Source organism: Trypanosoma theileri (genome assembly GCF_002087225.1).
Source record: "Trypanosoma theileri isolate Edinburgh chromosome Unknown TM35_Tth_2_V1, whole genome shotgun sequence".
Classification (NCBI taxonomy): domain Eukaryota; phylum Euglenozoa; class Kinetoplastea; order Trypanosomatida; family Trypanosomatidae; genus Trypanosoma; species Trypanosoma theileri.
The window spans coordinates 310,083-327,194 of record NW_021639844.1 but is presented as its reverse complement, the minus strand read 5'-3'; the positions used below and the strand labels follow the sequence as shown (position 1 = coordinate 327,194).

The window sequence follows — 17,112 nt, the reverse complement described above, 5'->3', positions numbered from 1 at the left end:
ACGACGACGACGGCTGCCTTTGGTCTCCCCGGCGGCGATGACGCGGTGGCGTTGCCTCTGCAGCTGCAGCAACTCCAGCAGCGGCGCGAGGCACTGGAGGCACATCTCGAGGCCCTCGACCTGCGCGTGTATGAGTTGGAGAGTGTGTACCTGCGGCAGTATGTGGAGTTGGGCGGCTGTCTCTTTGACGGCTTTGGCCTCGAGCGGCGGCAGCAGCAGCAGTGGAACACCTCAAATAATACCTCCTCGACAAGTCTTACCACCACCGCCACTATTAATAGTAGTGTTAATATTAATAATACTAGTCCTGCTGTTTTTAATACGAGTAGTAACAGTGCGGGTCTGCAGGCGTACCGGGCGCGGCTGCGGGGATTTACGCCGAATGATCGTGTTTTCACGGCGTCGTCTGTTGGGGCGCTTGGGGCAGTGGAGCGACTCAAGACAGTTGCCGCTGCGGGTGGAAGGCGTAAGCGACTGCGTGGGGATGCCTGACAAGATGATGATGATTATTGTGAAAAGGAGGAACAGAACTGCTGTGAATGTGGTGTGTATAATGTGTATGGGTGTATGAGTTTATCTGTGTTGGATTTTTTATTTTTAGTGTTTTTTTTTCTTTTCTTTTTATTTTTCTTTCCTTTTCTTTTCTTTTCTTTTCTCTCTTATGAGAAAGCATCGCACATTGGAATAGAGGTGACTCTTATACAAGGGTAACACACACACAAACAGGCGCACAACAAGAAAGAAAGAAAAAAAAAAAAAAAAGCAAAAGGAAAGAAGCAGATAGTTGCTATTTTTTTTTTTTTCTTTTGCTTTGCAGTTATTGTTGTCGTTCTTGTTTTTTTATTTCCAAGTGAGAGCAAAAGAAGAATAAGGAAAGTAACAGACACCAGATAGGGTATACAACTACATTTAAAAGAAAAATTAAAAAAAGTAAAGAATCGTCATAAACATTCGTATAATACACAAAAAACATATATATATATATATATACATATATAGTAGGAACTCACTACTATCAAAAACAACAACAAAAAAGAATAAAATAAACAAACAAAGAAGACATCAAATCAGTAATAACTGCCACTGTCTGTGTGTGTAAGAGAGAAAGAGAGAGATTTATATATATACATAGTGTAAAAAATGACCTCACAGCTTGCATCCCAACTACAGAAGCTGCAGCAGCGGCCAGTAGGGGATAAACGTCTAACACAGTCTTTTTTGTTTGACAGCACTGAAGCACGCAGTTTCTCACGAGAGCAGATTCACCAACTCGCTGTTCATGGTTTACAAACACTTATTGCCATTGATAACCGTCTACATCCATTTCTTGAAGAGTTGTTCCACCCACACAAAACTCGTACAGAGCGGAAGTTACTCAGCACAGAAGAGAACCAAGCTCTTGATGTGACGATAGAACGTTTTTTAACATTGTTAAGCCCTCATATGTTTCTCACAGCAGCACATCAGGTATTTGAGTACCTTGTCCGTGTACATGAGGTGCATGTATACAATGTAGCCGCAGTACTTCGAACCTTTTTGCCTTATCATGATCATAGTCTCTTTGTTCGAGCGGTCATGTTATTGGATTTACGTGATACTGGATTTTCTTTTCTTTCAAAGAATCAAGAATATGGAGCTCCACTTCTTCGTGAACATTTGGTATTAGCATGTGCAGAGAGCCGAAAAGCTCTGCGGTTGGTGTGTCTCACACTTGCCATGTCTGTCCGTATGAAAGTACACAATAATGCGGCGAATGCACTTTTCACCGGTGTGGCTGTGCAATTGGCATCTCATCCAGATGCGGAAACTATTTGGCGTGTGTTGTTGCCTTTTCTTGTGGAGTTTCTCAGTGGTGCGGCTTCAGGAGCAGAAAAGGGCGAATTGTTATCACAACAACAACAACAACAACAGGAATCTCATCTTTTAGAAGATACACAAGGCGGGGATACACAAATACAGTTACCAAGCCGTGAGGTGGTGTGTAGTGCTCTCGTTGTGTTGGCGGCATGGAGTAATGAGGTACAATTAACAGTGCCAACACTCGCAACGGTGATGAAACCAACTATAGCCCTTTTAACCAGAGCTTCATCCTACACGACTTTTAATGCTTCTTCATCATCATCTACTTCTTTTAATGTTCCTGCTACCGTACCAACAAGTGATTTGCTTGGCGTTATTGATCTGCTCTTCTACACTCAACGTTCTGTGGTAACTCAAGTGACATTTGGTCCACAGATCCAAATGCTGTTGGCATTGCCGTGGAAACAGTGGTCTCCGTGGATTGCAGCAGTTGCAGAGGAAACTGCCGCCGTGGATGCGGGAATGTACAATTCTCTCATATCTGTTCTGCTACGTCATTGTTTACAACGACTACGAGTGGCTCACTCATTGGATTCTATTAGTCCAGATGTGTTGGGCTTTGTACAGTGTGCGGTAGAAAACCTTCCACTTTCCGATACTTTGGTAACGGAGGTGATTCAAACCTTAATGACATGTCATGCACGGATATCACTTGCAAATCCACAAGATAACAACAACAACAAGCAGAAGAACAACAAGAAGAAGAATAACAATATCAGTAATGAGGAAGAGGAAATAACATCTGGTGATAATGAGTTAAAGAAAAAAGAAAACGAAAATGGAAGTTCTCTAACTGCCTGGATGAGAGCGCTAGAGCGACGCTTTGCACATGTGTTTGATACCACTTTATCACAGTTACTTAATGATGTCACTACACAATCTGCAGCTGCCGCTTTTGTAGCCCAACATCTTAGTGGGACACGATATGAACTATTAGAGGTTCGTGGTGCTTCTGGAAAAGTTGAACGTCTTCCTCTATTTTCATGTTTATTACATCCTTTACCAGAAGTTCGTTTGTTGGCTGCCCGAGAATTACATACAATGACAGCACAACAACTAATGACATCCTCTTCAAAATCTCATGGTTCCACTGCGGGTAACTCCATGTTGGATCTACTGGAACACGTTATGCAGTATGAACAATCCTATAAGGTTAGTGAACAGTTCCTACACACATCTGTTTCAGCGATGGAAAAGTTATTATCCCTTACATCAAGTGATAATGAGGATGATGAGGATAATAAGGAAAGTGATAATAATAATAAGAAATCTTCTATTGAACAAAAAATTGTACTTTCCCATCTTCGTAGTATGCTTCGTTCACTTTGGATGATGCTTACACAACATGACGTTAACTTGCAGAAGGAGTTCCTTCACGTTGTACTACAACCACTCATTATGTACGTTGAAAAACATATTTCAAATTCCTCAGTAAATAAGAAGAATAAAAAGAAGCAACAATCCTCATTGAATATGAGTAACCATACTCTCAGTTCTTACAATGAAGTACATGGTCTGTTGGTCTATTATTTGACACTCTTGTATGTTGATTGTACAGATCGGCAAACGAGAAAACAACTGGATCACAGTACTCTTGAGGAAGAAAGTAATAAGAAAAGAGATGATCAGCTTCGTGAGTTAATATCAGAATTAGAGCAACAACTACTTTCTATTGTACCAAATATGAACCGTACTGCCACTTTTTTCAACCCTGCATCCGGAGAGGAAATGGGAAAGAACGGCAAAAATGATGACGACGACGACGATACAGAAAGCAGCGATGATGATGATGAAGAGTCAGCCTTACGAGGAAAGAAAAATGAAAAGGTTAAAAAAGGATCTACTCTGCAAGGTACTAGTAAAGAAATCACTGACGGATATCTTTCTGTTTTTGAATCTGTACCACTCTTGTTACTTTTACGTAGTGAGGCTTCTGCACGTCTAAACTCAACACTCGCACAGTTGGCAAGCAACACCGCCGGCGAATTTCTCTCACGGGAATCAAGAGGAGTGATGCTCGAATGTTGTTTGGCATGTGCATCGTGTCTAACAACGGCTGCGGCATCTGAGATGGATGGAGTGATTCGTCTCTTATGGCGCTTCTTTCTTGGTGAGAACACCGGCAGTGTTCCGTCGGAATCAACGGCGGGTTATTTGGAGAGTTTGCAGGAATCGCAGCGGGCGGCATTACGCGGAGCGGCTGTGAAAGTTGGCCGCGGTGCGAAGAACAGTTTGGCGGCGCCGTACGTGCCGCGGGATGAATTAACGGCGGCTGTTGGGTGGACCGTGCGCCGTGGTGTGGAGATGCGACTGACGAGTAGCAGTCATCAAGATCATCCTAATGGTAATCATCTTAGTAATGGAAATAATAATAATAAATGTGAGGATCCTCAACAACGTGCGGGTGATGAGGATGATAATAATGATTGGATGGGATTGGTGCGTGTGGGGCGGTTATTGGGGCTTCTCAGTACGCCGCTGCCTGCCGTTGCGGTGAGTCCTGCACGACTCTCACCTGTTTACATGCAGTTACTTGAACGTTGTTACAATGTGGAGAAGAAGGGGAATGAGGCTTCCACCGCTGCTGCTGCGGTGACAGTTACGGATGGTGATAATAAAGAGAACCAGAAGACTAAAGATAATACTACTACTACTACTACTGATAATAATAAGAAGAATGTGTATGGTAGTGATGATGGTATGGAAGGACGCTTTCCGGTGGATTGGTTTGATCTCGTATACACAGCAGTCTTCCGCACAGTTGGTAATGATAGTATTAATAAAAACAAGAATGACGGCACAGTAGAAACGAAGATGTTTTCACTCTCAGCATTAACTCTCACATTACTTACTCCACTTGCTGCACCAACAACCCGTCGGGAGCGTGTTTTGCAGGAATTACAAGGTATCATTCTTACTGCATCTTCTTCTCATAATAATAAAACTACGGCTACTGTTAGTGTTGCGCAGAAGGTTATTGAATCTGCTATTCATAAGGAACATATTTCCGCTACGACACTTAATGCAATCGTTGAAGTTATGGCACGAGAAGAATCCCGTGGGAATATTACACAGACTGCTGCAGCATTACTTTGCCGTATGATGGCAAATATGAATAATAACAATGCAAAGATGGAGCCAGTTATGCCATTCTCTGTTTCATGCCATGTACTGGAATATTTCTTTCCTATTCGCAGTAATAGTAACAATAATAATAATAAGAACAGCAACAACCGCAAGACTCGGACATCATCTCATATTGCTATTCATATTCTTTTACCACTATTAAAGAATATTCTTGTAACTGGTGGTAGTGGTGGTAAACATACAGGAGCATCCGTTAGTAGTGCTGCCTCTAACTTTCTACATGCTGTCTGTCTGCGTACAGATCTCAACAACACCTCAGGTGAAGGCAAAGAAGAAAAAGAAAAAGAAGAAAAGGCCGTATTGGAATTATGTTTGGAACTTCTTCGCCATCCTTTTCTCCGTGTGGCGGGAAGTCGTGTACGCCCTGTTTACCGCCATGCCCTTCGTGCCTTCGCTATCGCATTAAGTCATGGACTTGAGGGAGAACAGACAAATTCATTGGTGTTTATTCCAAATAAAAATAAAAACAACTCATCTACACGTGGTAGTGGTAGTGAAGTCAACACGGCGGCCTTCTTAGCACACATGACGGAATCCCTTTCTCATGTGATGTTTGATGATAATACTTGTTTAAATAGACTCGGCGCAGATGCCGCACAGTTCTTGTTGGGTACACTTGGTGGTTATCATCGTCTTTTTCTCCCATGGCTTACACGATTATTAAAAGAGGAAAATGCAGATCTTTCCATTGTTGCTGATGTCGTGGAAGTATTGGCCGCTCCTTCAATGGGAGATACTACTACAACAACAACAATAACAACATCAATAGATACATGGGAACCACCATCATGGTGTGCACTCCACTCCCCCATGACGTTTACAGACGTACAGACACTCTTACAATTGTGTAGTAAAGTATTGGACATACCACAAGAGACAGGGAAGCATAAAAAGAATAAGAATTCAAATAAATTAAATGAAAAGGAACATCAATCACAATCCTTATGGCCAAGGAATGCAAATACCCTTTCTGCGGTACGATTGTTGTGTAGTCTCGTTGCTCTTTCTCCATCTGTACGCATTGATGATGATGATCAGACAGAATCCCTCTTTGCTCTTATTAATGGTTTACTGGAACAGTTTCCACTCACGGCGTTATTACCACTTCTTACAGAATCTGATAATAATGATGATAATGAGAAGAGTAATGGAATGTTACCATTTAATCGCTATGGAATGATGTATGTTCGTACTGTAGTGGGTCTCTGCATATCTTCTCCACATGCACTTAATGAAGGAGAAGCACATGGAGCCTCTCGCATTGCTCGTGTGTTGGTGAAACAAACCGTAATGTTAATGGCAGCACTTCTCGTCCCAGATGATAATACAACAACAACAACAACAGAGAAAAGTAGTGAAGAAACATCCGAATCCACATTTTCTCGTCATCGAATTGATACGATTGCCAATTTACTACGTATTGTATCTCCTCTATTTACACCAACTGTACCTGGTTCAGTTTCAGCATCTGCTTCTGCAGCGGCGGCTCCAAGTTTTGCCGCTTTACACATCCCTGTTGTGGCTCTTCTTATTCGTTTGGAGTCTATGGACTTTTCATTAATGCAAAGCCGATATGAAAGTGCTATGGATGTGTGTAGTAGTTTGTTAGCAAGTTTTGATATCCATACTCAACTCTCTTGTCTGGCGCAGATGATGCAACTCCTTATTGATCCACACCAGCAACTATCTTCTTCTTCTTCAGCGGCAGCAGCAGCAGCACAGAATCAAAGAGAGGAGGATGAGGAAGATGATAATATTGTTAAACTTTTCCGTAAACTGGTAAAACCTAATCAGGTCATTAATAGACAAGAAACTATTTTACATCTTGTAAATATGACCGTAAAATCAGAGGCATTCTTGGGTGGATTCTTAGAATTACAACATCATAGCCACACATCACGAACTTCACACTCTAAACAACAACAACAAGAAGGTGAGAATGAGAATGAGGCAGATGAACATCCAGGATCAACAGAAGTAGAAAAAGGAACAAAAACAGATGATGCCTGTATGAGATTATTAGTTTCCTCTTTAGAACTCTTTGCCCACTACGCTGAACTTAATGGAAGTACAGCAAATGATGCCCCAACAACAACAACAACCATAACAAGGACAAAAGAAGAAAAAGAAGAATTACCAGAATTTGGTGAAAATAAGGCTTTTGTGATGCTTTTAGAACTTCTTGCTGGTAATACATTAGCCTGTGTACTTGCTGGTATTAATGAACCAACATTTGTCTCATGTCTACGTCGTCTTCTTACAGATTCACGTGTACCTTTACAACGAAAGGGATTGGAAGTATTACTAGATCGCTTACATCATGCCTTACCAACAGTCGAACACACTCTCACAGATGCAGAGTTGGAACAACACCGACAGGAATTACGGGATCCAAAGCGTAAACTCACTCTTATGGATCTCGTACGTGTAAAGGCACGTCCATTAGCAACTAAACGTTCCTTTGCACTTTTTCCACACCTCGCCACTCTTCTAAGTGATTTATTCAAAACAACAACAACAACTAATACTACTGCAGAGTCAAGTACGATGTTAAATACAGCAGTAGAAATGCTTCCACTCACTGTGAGTTGTATGGAGGAACTTGTTCGTATTGTTAGCAGTGGTGGAAGTTTACAAGCAGAGAAGACATTATTAAATGTACACCGATCTAATCGTGTTACGGAAGCTATGCTTTCAAAGTTATTTGGAAATAAGGCCCGTGTGCAGGAGGTTCATCGTTGGGTGGAAGATATTTTGAAAATGCTTCCACGACTTTTACACTGTGATGCCATGTCCGTAAAAACAGGAGGAATTAATACAACTGGATCATCATCATCCTTATCATTGCAAGAGGGAGTTTTAATTACAGCTGCTGGACTCTTGACAGCTCTTGGAACGATCAGTCAGGTAATGGGTACCGCATTTACCACTCCACATAGTAATGATATTCTACAAGTTGTAGCCTCATCCGCCGTATTTGCTGTATCTGGTATTCCAGCTATTGTATCCCGTAGTGAAGTGGGTTCATTACTTCGTCAAGCTTCTCTTAGTTGTTTATTACGTGTTTTCCCATCATGTTGGCTTATGTGTCAACCTTATCTTCCACGTATTATCTTTGCCGCCACACATCTTCACAATGTAGATGATACGGAAACTAATTACCGTAGTGAAGAAACTATGGCCATGTTGGAAGCTGTATTAGAGCCACAATTATTTATTGAGGCCTGTACAGAGTGTTTACGTGGGGTATCTACTTCTGTTACTACTATGGAATCTAAGAAAAATATACGAGTTCGTGTGGAAACTCATTCTTTTGCATTATTCTACAATAGTGTTAAACGACGTGTACAAGGACTTAAACGGGAAGAATTACAACATCTTCATATTCTTGTTGGTGGTACAACTCCACAAGATAATTTTTGGCTTGCCTCCTTTCAAGCACTTGCCACAGCACCAGCACTTCCCTCTCGTGATATTGTTCAACCTGTACTGGAAGCATATACAGTCTTCTTTTTGAAGTTTAAATCTAAACATTGTACACGATATTTATCAACTGTAGCAGAATGGGCATTTGGTGGAGATGCGGAAAGTCTTTTAAAGAATGTACAGAAGCAACAAGCATTACAACAACAACAAGAAGAAGAATATGAAGAAGAGGAAGAGGAAGAAGAAGAGGATAATAATAAAAAGGGAAGGAATGGTGGTAATAAAATGCATAGGCGAGATGATGCCTTATCGGTGACTCGCACAACGCTTCACTGTTGGTTACTCTTCTATGCATTATGTAATCATTTACTAGAGAAGCTTGGATCTATTCTGGATTTTGGATTCCCTGTTGTACTTCCCTATGTTGTGAGTACACTCACCGCCTACTGTTCTTCCACTCAACATACCATGAAACAAGCCGCCAGTCTCATTGCCCGCACGTTGGAAGGGGCATTAGATGTCATTCGCCGCATTGCACTTGCACAGACACCCGCCCCCAATCACGATTACAGTATTCCCGTAGAGAATTATCTCTCCACTCCAACCGTCTTCACGGCTGTGATGCCGGCATTAGTACGACAACTCACCAATGTGGTTTATTTAGCCGATGGTACACATGATTACAACTTCCGTGTGGATCAGTTTGTTATTCCCGCTATTCGTGCCTTCTTTAATTCCCTCGCCCCTGCTGTTGGGGCCGCCCCCTCACAACTCCAGCAACAACAACAACAAAGTAAAACGCAACAGGAACTCCTGCGGGCATTACGACACACCAGTCGACATGTTCGCTCTGCTGTGCTGCGCTGCTTGGATGGTGTTTACGCCGACGGCGGCGATGAGTTGGCGGCGCGACTGATGGCGGAGATGTTGCCGGCCGCTGTGGAGGCGACGGAAGATCGGGACGCGGCGGTGGTCGAACAGGCACGGCGATTGTGTTTGAATCTATCCGCCATCACTGGGCAGGATGTACTCTATGCGATGAGTGCATAAGAGATGAGGAGGAATCTTTATTTCTGCATCTCCTTTACGTGTGTTTTTTTTTTTCTATACTACTACTACTACTACTACTACTACGACTACTATTAATGATAATACTAATAATAATAATAATGCTAATACGAATACTACTAAATTATTATTATTTTTTTTTGTTTCTTTCCCTCTCTTTTCCTCTCTCTTGTGGTTGTGGGAAACACAGCAACAGAGAATACAATGTATATTTTCCTTCTTTATTGCTGTCATTAGGTTTGATTATATACATATAATTCTTTTTCCTTTTTTTTCTTTCTTTCTTTTCCATATAAATATATATACTATGTTTATCACACATACACATACACCTGTTACGTCGCCAATAGACGAATGTTTGTTATAGAATACTCTGTTTGTGGTATTTACTACTGCAGAACGTTGGAGTTATTTCTTCTTAAGTGTTTACACGAGTTGGAGTGAAATGAGCACACCACCTCTGCGTCTCTATCGCTATACATTTCCAACCCCAATTGGGGATTTTGTGCTTCTCATAGATAATGACGGGGCCGTACGATTGAGTAATTGGACAGACTGTGAAGATCATGCAGTGGAGCGACTGCGAAGGGCGTATAAACCACAGGAGATTGTCATTGAAGTTGTTGATAATAAGACAGAAGGAACAACAACAAAAACAAGAACCGATGAAACTATTATTACTAATAATAATGATAATAGTAATAATAATAATAATAATAATGATGCTCATCCCTATGCGGTCCAACAGCTAAAACGTTACTTTGACTATCCCCCGTACTTCAATGCGAGTACAGATGCGAACAAAGACAATATAGATATAAACCATCGTATCCGACAAGAAGAATTACAGAAATTGTTGGATACAGTTCCTATACATTACGCCCCATCCACACCGTTTCTGCGAAATGTATGGACAGTTCTTCGTGAAGTGCGGTCTGGCGATATTACCACATACGGCACACTTGCCAAACGTTGTCAACATCCAAATGCGAGTCGTGCGGTTGGGTACGCTATGCGGGAGAATCACATATGTGTGTTGTTGCCCTGCCATCGTGTTGTTGGGGCCTCGCAGGCATTGACGGGATTTGGTTCTGGTCTCTGGCGTAAAGTGTGGCTCCTGCGGCATGAGGGGGCGGCCATTGTGGGAGATGCCGTCAAGCGAAAACGATCCGTTGTGAAGATGTGTTAATCTTCTTTTTCTTTTTTTGTTTTTTTTTTCCATTCGTTTAGTTATTTATTCATTCATTTATGGATTCCCCCTCTTTACGTGTGGTTGTGAGTGGAGAAAGAGAGAAAGAGAGATCTTTTTTTTTTGTTGTTTGTTTGCTACTTCTTTCTTTTTTTGTTTTTTTTTTGTTTTTGTGTTCTGTTCGGTATTTCATTTCTATATATATTTGGCGTTTTTGTAATGTGAGTCTTCTCTGTGGCTCTACTGGGATATTATTGCCCTCCGTTGTATTCTGACGACTGATTATTATTATTATTTTCTTTCTCTTCTTTGGCGCCCCCTTTAAAGGTAAGCATTGAGATTATATATATATATATATATACACTCTTTGTTACCATTGGTACTTATTTACCGTTGGAGACCTATAGAAACTAACCGACCACAATAAAGAAAAAGAAAAGAAAGAGACGGCTATACACATATGATGGACACTAACAACATGGAAACAACTGCCGAAGTACAACCTCTACTAGAATTACATCCATACACGGTAAAAGAAGAAGAAGAAGAAGAGGAAAAAGTCAAACAACCACAAGCACAAGAACAACAACAATCATCATCATCAACAACACGACGACGGCGGGCTGCTGGTATAGTAACACTGCAATGTCCATATTGTCCCCGCACCATCACAGGGGATCCAAGTAAGAGTATTCGCACAAATTACAATCGTCATCTTCTCACACACACAAAGGAACGGCCATACAAGTGTGAGTTTTGTCTCGCAGACTTCACAACGAGTACAAACAGACGACGGCACATTATCCGTCTTCATCCAGACATGGCAGCATTATTACCTAATCCGCCTCGTAAGAAAGAGATGGAGAATGAGAATACAGAGAAGGACGCGTCAAACCTCCAAGAAACAAATACTCCTATGAATAGTAATAGTAATACCGTATTAATATGTCGTTTCTGTGCGAAGGACTTTACATGCAAAGGATCACGCACATTGCATGAACGGCACTGCCCATCAAGACCACAACCCGCACGAATTATACCCGCAAAGTCCACACATACTAACAATACTATTATTAATACTAATACTAATACTATTAATACCAGTATGGATAGTAACGAGAAGAAAGAGGAAGAGGAAGAAGAAGAAGTACAAGAACCAAACATTCTTATTCCCTCTGCCCCTGGTGATACCTTTGTGCTGTGCCCCAACTGCGAACAGGAACTCTCCGGCCGTGCCCAACTGCGGCGGCATTTACGATGTTTCTGCCCATTCCGCGAGGATGCCTTCGCGTCTCCAGAGCGGGAGGAGCGGCGAGAGTTGAGTTTAGAGAGAGTTGGGGCCCCACGCACATGCACGCGGCGGAGTCGTCGGATTCTCTCACGGCGACGGGCGGGATCAGATGGGCATCGACGTGTACACATGCGGCGAGAAGGCCATGAAGAGAGATGGAATAGAGAGTATACGTCTACTAATACTACTACTACTACTACTAATGATAATAATAATAATAACGATAGTATCCATACTAATACTAGAACAACAACAACAACAGGAGATGGATGGGGTAAGAAACAACAACAACAAGAAGAAGAAGGAGAAAAGAGTACACTTCGTAGTGGTGAGATATTCCTTTCAGCACCACCGCTACTTGGAGAAAGGCCCATGGCTTCTTCTTCTCCCTGCGGTATTGGCAAATGGAGTCTCACTACTATTACTACTAGTACCAATAGTACGACTGTTATTTGTCCATATGATGATTGTATGTCAACTTTTTCATCACGTACACGTTGGTTGGCTCACGTTGCACGTCGTCATCCTAAAGAACTCCAACAGGCGACTAGAGTCTCTTCTACATCTGCAGTGATGACTGCTTGTGCGAAACAAACCCTTTAATGGGTTTAAACTCTCTCTCTCTGTTCTCTTGCACGTATATATATATAATAATAAGCGTTTTAAAGTATATAATTCATAGTCTAATATATATATATATATATATATATATATATATGTTTCTGTGCATTAGTGTGTAAATATTTTATTTTTTCCCCTCTCCATTCATCCATCCATTCTTTCATTCATTTTACTGTACTTTTATAAGTCTGACCATTACAATCGAATAATAAGCGAGAGAAGCAAATATGAGTAGAAATAATAATAAAAATAATAAAAATAATGATAACGATGATGATGAAGATGATGGATCTCAGTATAATATAAATTACATTTGCTTTTCCTCTACGTTTATTGAATTATTTCAAATTATATTTAATAAATCCCTACTTTTTTTGCATCTTCAATGGTATTTATGAACCTCTACTATTATTTATTCTCTTTAAAGAAAGAGAGAGAGTGTGTGTAAGCAATGTTTTTTCTTTTCTTCTTTGTTGTTTTTTTCTTTTCTTTTTCTTTCTGTCAATATCAATCACCTATTTTCTCCTTTACGAAAACAGGAAAAAAAAAGGAAAGAACACACGGAGGACGAAACAAATAAGTAAAAAAAAAAAAAAAACTCTCACAGTTAAATACAAAGTAAAAAGTATATACTTTCCAACAGTTTTTCTTGTTCACAATTATATTTTTACATATACCGTAGATTATAAAAAGAGAAAAAACAAAACCTTTACATTAGTCAGCAATCAATTTCTTATTTTGTTCCTCAAAGCCTATTCTCCTACATTAACGCAAGATTGAATTTCTCTCTCTCTTTATATCTATCTATCTCTATCTCTCTGTGTGTATAGGGAGAGTGTGTGAATAGAAGAGACAAAGAAGAAGAAGAGAAAATTAATAACAAAAGAATACAACAAAAAAAAGAGGAATACAAGCATTGAGGGATATCTCTGCACATCAAAACGTTCCCTCTTTTCTTTTTTTTTTTCAAGGTAGATACACAACGCTAAAGAAACAATAATAGAGAAAAGTAAAAAAAAAAAAAGAGAGAGAGAGTGGGAGGAAAAAAAATACATCAAACAAAGCAAACAAACAAACAAATATCTATCTATATCTATATATAGATATAGATATATATATTATTTACACACACACACACACACACGCCATGTCTTCTTCACTCCGTGTAGTGCCATCGAAAGACTCCCGCACAGAACTCTTAGCGTGGCTCAATGAGTTACTCCCCACCACCGCCGCCAATGGATCTACACTACCACGATTACACAAAGTGGAACAATGCGGTAATGGCGTGCCGTACGCCGTTCTTCTTCCATTAATGTTGCCAGTCCAATATCCTCCACTCAACACACGTGCCAAAGTACCCGCCAAACACGATTTTGAGTCGGCGGCGAATTTGAAACTCATCACAGACGCATTACAGAAGAATGGCATTCCTCGACCGGATGTATTAACAGACGATACGGATAAACTTATTAAAGGGGCTTATCAGGCAAATCTGCAATTACTGCAATGGTTCCGTGGACTCCACGATGTCCTCGCCACTCAGCCAAGATCACCGCAATCACTGCAATCACCACCGCAACCACTTCTCCCACCACAGCCACAACCACAACAGCGAATATATAAACCATCAAATGAACGCGAAGAAGAAGATGGAGAGATGTGGAATGTATCGGGACTGGAGACTTCACAGCGACACCCCTCCATACGAGAGATGCGAGCCACATCTCATCACACCAACACTACTAACACTACAACTACTATGACTACTACTATTACTACTCGCCCAGATGCGGGAATGATGAATGGCGCTACCATTACGCATATTACTGCTGGAGGAGGCAAAGGTCCGTCCGTCTCCTCCTCCGCCGGGGACCCTGCGGGCCATTATCATCCTGCACACACGCCCACCAGCGGGGGCTGCACTTCATCCGCCGCTGCACTGCCGGAGTCCACGCGGAATAACTCCGCACGTCTGCCGGGCTCCGTCACTTCCTCCAGAGCCGTGCGGCCGTCGACGGGGGAGTTGACATCATCCCGCAAAGTCAACACGCGATCGCCGCAGCAGCGCAGCAACTCCGCCCAGCGACAAGTGTCACCGTCGAGAGTAAAGACCGCCGCCTCCGCAGGAGCCACACCCACCGCTAATGCCGCAAGAAGAGCAAACACCACAACAAGGAGAGCCACTAATACTACTACAACTACAACAGGGGCAATAGGACAACAACAACAACAACAGGGGTCGCGAACTTCACGGAGTCCTTTACGTGTGGGTGCAGTTTCTGCGGGTGGGAGTACACGACCGGCAACCTCCTTATTGCGACCTCAAAATGGTAAGATCAATACGACTAGCAATAATAATAATAACAATAATAACAATAGTAGTATTAATAATAACCCTAATAATAATAATAAGATCAGTAGTAGTAGTAGTAGCAGTATGAATGGTGGAATGTCTCAACGTGAACCCGATACAACGTTAACGGATCGAACAAGTGGAAGTGGAAGAAATGGCCTTCCGACAAATACCGGAGATCATGCACCCATCATTGCCGTCATCACATCTCGCCGGGAAGGCCCCGCTTCCCGTCCAGTTCTTTGCAATAGCAGTACTAGCAGTTATAATAATAACAATAATAATAACACATCTTCTCACAATCCAAATACCATTCCCAATGATGGAATGCGTAAAAACAGTGAAGAGGCGTCTGCTTCTGTTTGTTCGCCAAAGATCCGTTCAAAGGGTGTACAATACTCCATGCGTAATGCCACCACTCCCAATTCCAGATCCACATGTGCATCACCGAATATTCGCATGCATGGAGGGAAGGGTGGTGAACGGAATGCCACCTCACCGGCGTTATTAACACAATCCAATCCAAGTGGAAAGCGACGAACACAATCTCCATGCCGTGTGGGGATGCGATCGAAGAGTGATGCTGAAGTTACAGTGGAAATGCTCACAACGGTAGAGAATGAAAGACAATTTTATTATGATAAACTGCGACAAGTGGAGTTGTTGCTATTACCGATTGTGGAGAGGGGGAGCTATAGTGGAGACACACGGAGTTTGGCATCTTCTCTCTTAGATATACTCTACGCCACAGATTAAAGTGATTGATGAGGAGGAAGAGAAGAAGAAGGATAATTGATAATAGTGATAATAGTGATAATTGATAATAGTGTGTGGGGAGAGAGAGAGAGAGAGTTTAAACAACTACAGGGTATGTACCTGAAAGTATTTACTATGGAACTGCTTCTATCTATATCTACATCTATCTATCTATATTTATGAGTGATGGGAGGAAAACGATAAGAGGATAAGGGGATGGGAGGGAAGTGTTGAGAAGAGAAATTGAAACATATGTGGATTGTGATGTTTGATTTGAACTCTTTTCTTTCTTTTCTTTCTCTTTTCCTCCTTCTCTCATGTAGATGCATTTACAGTAATGCATATATATATATATATATATATATGTCTGTTTGTGTGTGTGTGTGTTTGCGTGTTTGTGTTTGACAGGAATGTAGAAATACTTAAAAACAACAACAAAAAAGAATGGGAGGGAAACGAAAAAAAAGGGGAAAAAAAAAGGAAAAGATATAAACCGAAGAATAAAAAAAAAAGAAAAATATATATTGTATGTACATAAACACTCTGGTGTATAATACAATAATGAGTGCGAATCGTTTTTTTTTTAACTTTTGAGGATAAATGTGAAGAGTGAATGGAAAAAAGTTTCTTTTTTTGTTTTTTTTTTCTTTCAATGCAAACTCGCACACGGGCGAAAAAAAGAAAAAAAAAAGCAAACAACGATGGAGAAAAGAGATGAGAGGAATGAATGAATCATAAAAAAAGAAAAAAAAGTGAAATGAGATATTCTTAACTTTCTCTCTCTCTCTCTTTCTCCATCTCTCTCTTTCTCTTAACGGAGAAGAAAGCGAGAAATGCTAGAAGTGAAAATAATGAAAAAGTGAACGGATGATGATATTGTTGTTGTTGTTGATATTGAGAGAGAGAGAGAGTGTGTGTGAGGGGTATTAATGAGATGATTTTGGATGATAAATGCTAAAAAATGATTTTGCATACGTAAAGATTATATTATTATTATTATTATTATTATTATTATTATTATTATCATTATTATTGCATCTCTCTTTCTCTTTCTCTCTCTCTGTGTTTCTTTTTCCTTTTTTTCTTTTTTCCTTTTTTTTCTTGAGCGATGTGTGTTTGTGTTTGCATGCTATTTTCATCCATTTCTTTTTTTTTTTTCTCAGTACGTTGCTTTTTTTTTTTCTTTTGTTTACTTTCTATTATACATTTATTACATGTTGACTGCTTTTTTTTTTCCTCCCCTGTCTTCCTCTTCCCGTGTTCCGCCTCCTCCTCCCCACCCCCCTTCTCTCTCTATCTCTCTCTATAGTTATATATATATATATATATATATATATATATATAGATGTCTGTTTGTGTATATAGATAGAGGGGTATATATATATTTTAGGGGTATAG

At 40.8% G+C, this 17,112-nt stretch overlaps 5 protein-coding genes across 5 annotated transcripts; all 5 read left to right on the top strand.

The window, feature by feature from the left end:
- TM35_000022090 (uncharacterized protein) lies at window positions 1-492 on the top strand (the record flags this gene model as incomplete). Its single annotated transcript, XM_029021527.1, has 1 exon — window positions 1-492. A coding segment is annotated over one exon (492 nt), but the record flags the coding sequence as incomplete, so codon positions are not given.
- Window positions 493-1,140: 648 nt separating this feature from the next.
- On the top strand, window positions 1,141-9,483 carry TM35_000022080 (uncharacterized protein; the record flags this gene model as incomplete). The annotated part of the gene is made up of 1 exon (XM_029021526.1): window positions 1,141-9,483. The coding sequence occupies one exon, from the start codon at window positions 1,141-1,143 to the stop codon at window positions 9,481-9,483; it is 8,343 nt and encodes a 2,780-aa protein (XP_028886948.1).
- Window positions 9,484-9,946: 463 nt separating this feature from the next.
- Window positions 9,947-10,690, top strand: TM35_000022070 (O-6 methyl-guanine alkyl transferase; the record flags this gene model as incomplete). Its single annotated transcript, XM_029021525.1, has 1 exon — window positions 9,947-10,690. One exon carries the CDS (start codon window positions 9,947-9,949, stop codon window positions 10,688-10,690), a length of 744 nt encoding a protein of 247 aa, XP_028886947.1.
- A 478-nt stretch (window positions 10,691-11,168) lies between these two features.
- Window positions 11,169-12,584, top strand: TM35_000022060 (uncharacterized protein; the record flags this gene model as incomplete). Its single annotated transcript, XM_029021524.1, has 1 exon — window positions 11,169-12,584. One exon carries the CDS (start codon window positions 11,169-11,171, stop codon window positions 12,582-12,584), a length of 1,416 nt encoding a protein of 471 aa, XP_028886946.1.
- A 1,165-nt stretch (window positions 12,585-13,749) lies between these two features.
- TM35_000022050 (microtubule-associated protein, RP/EB family) lies at window positions 13,750-15,714 on the top strand (the record flags this gene model as incomplete). Its single annotated transcript, XM_029021523.1, has 1 exon — window positions 13,750-15,714. The coding sequence occupies one exon, from the start codon at window positions 13,750-13,752 to the stop codon at window positions 15,712-15,714; it is 1,965 nt and encodes a 654-aa protein (XP_028886945.1).
- Between the last annotated feature and the right edge of the window lie 1,398 nt (window positions 15,715-17,112).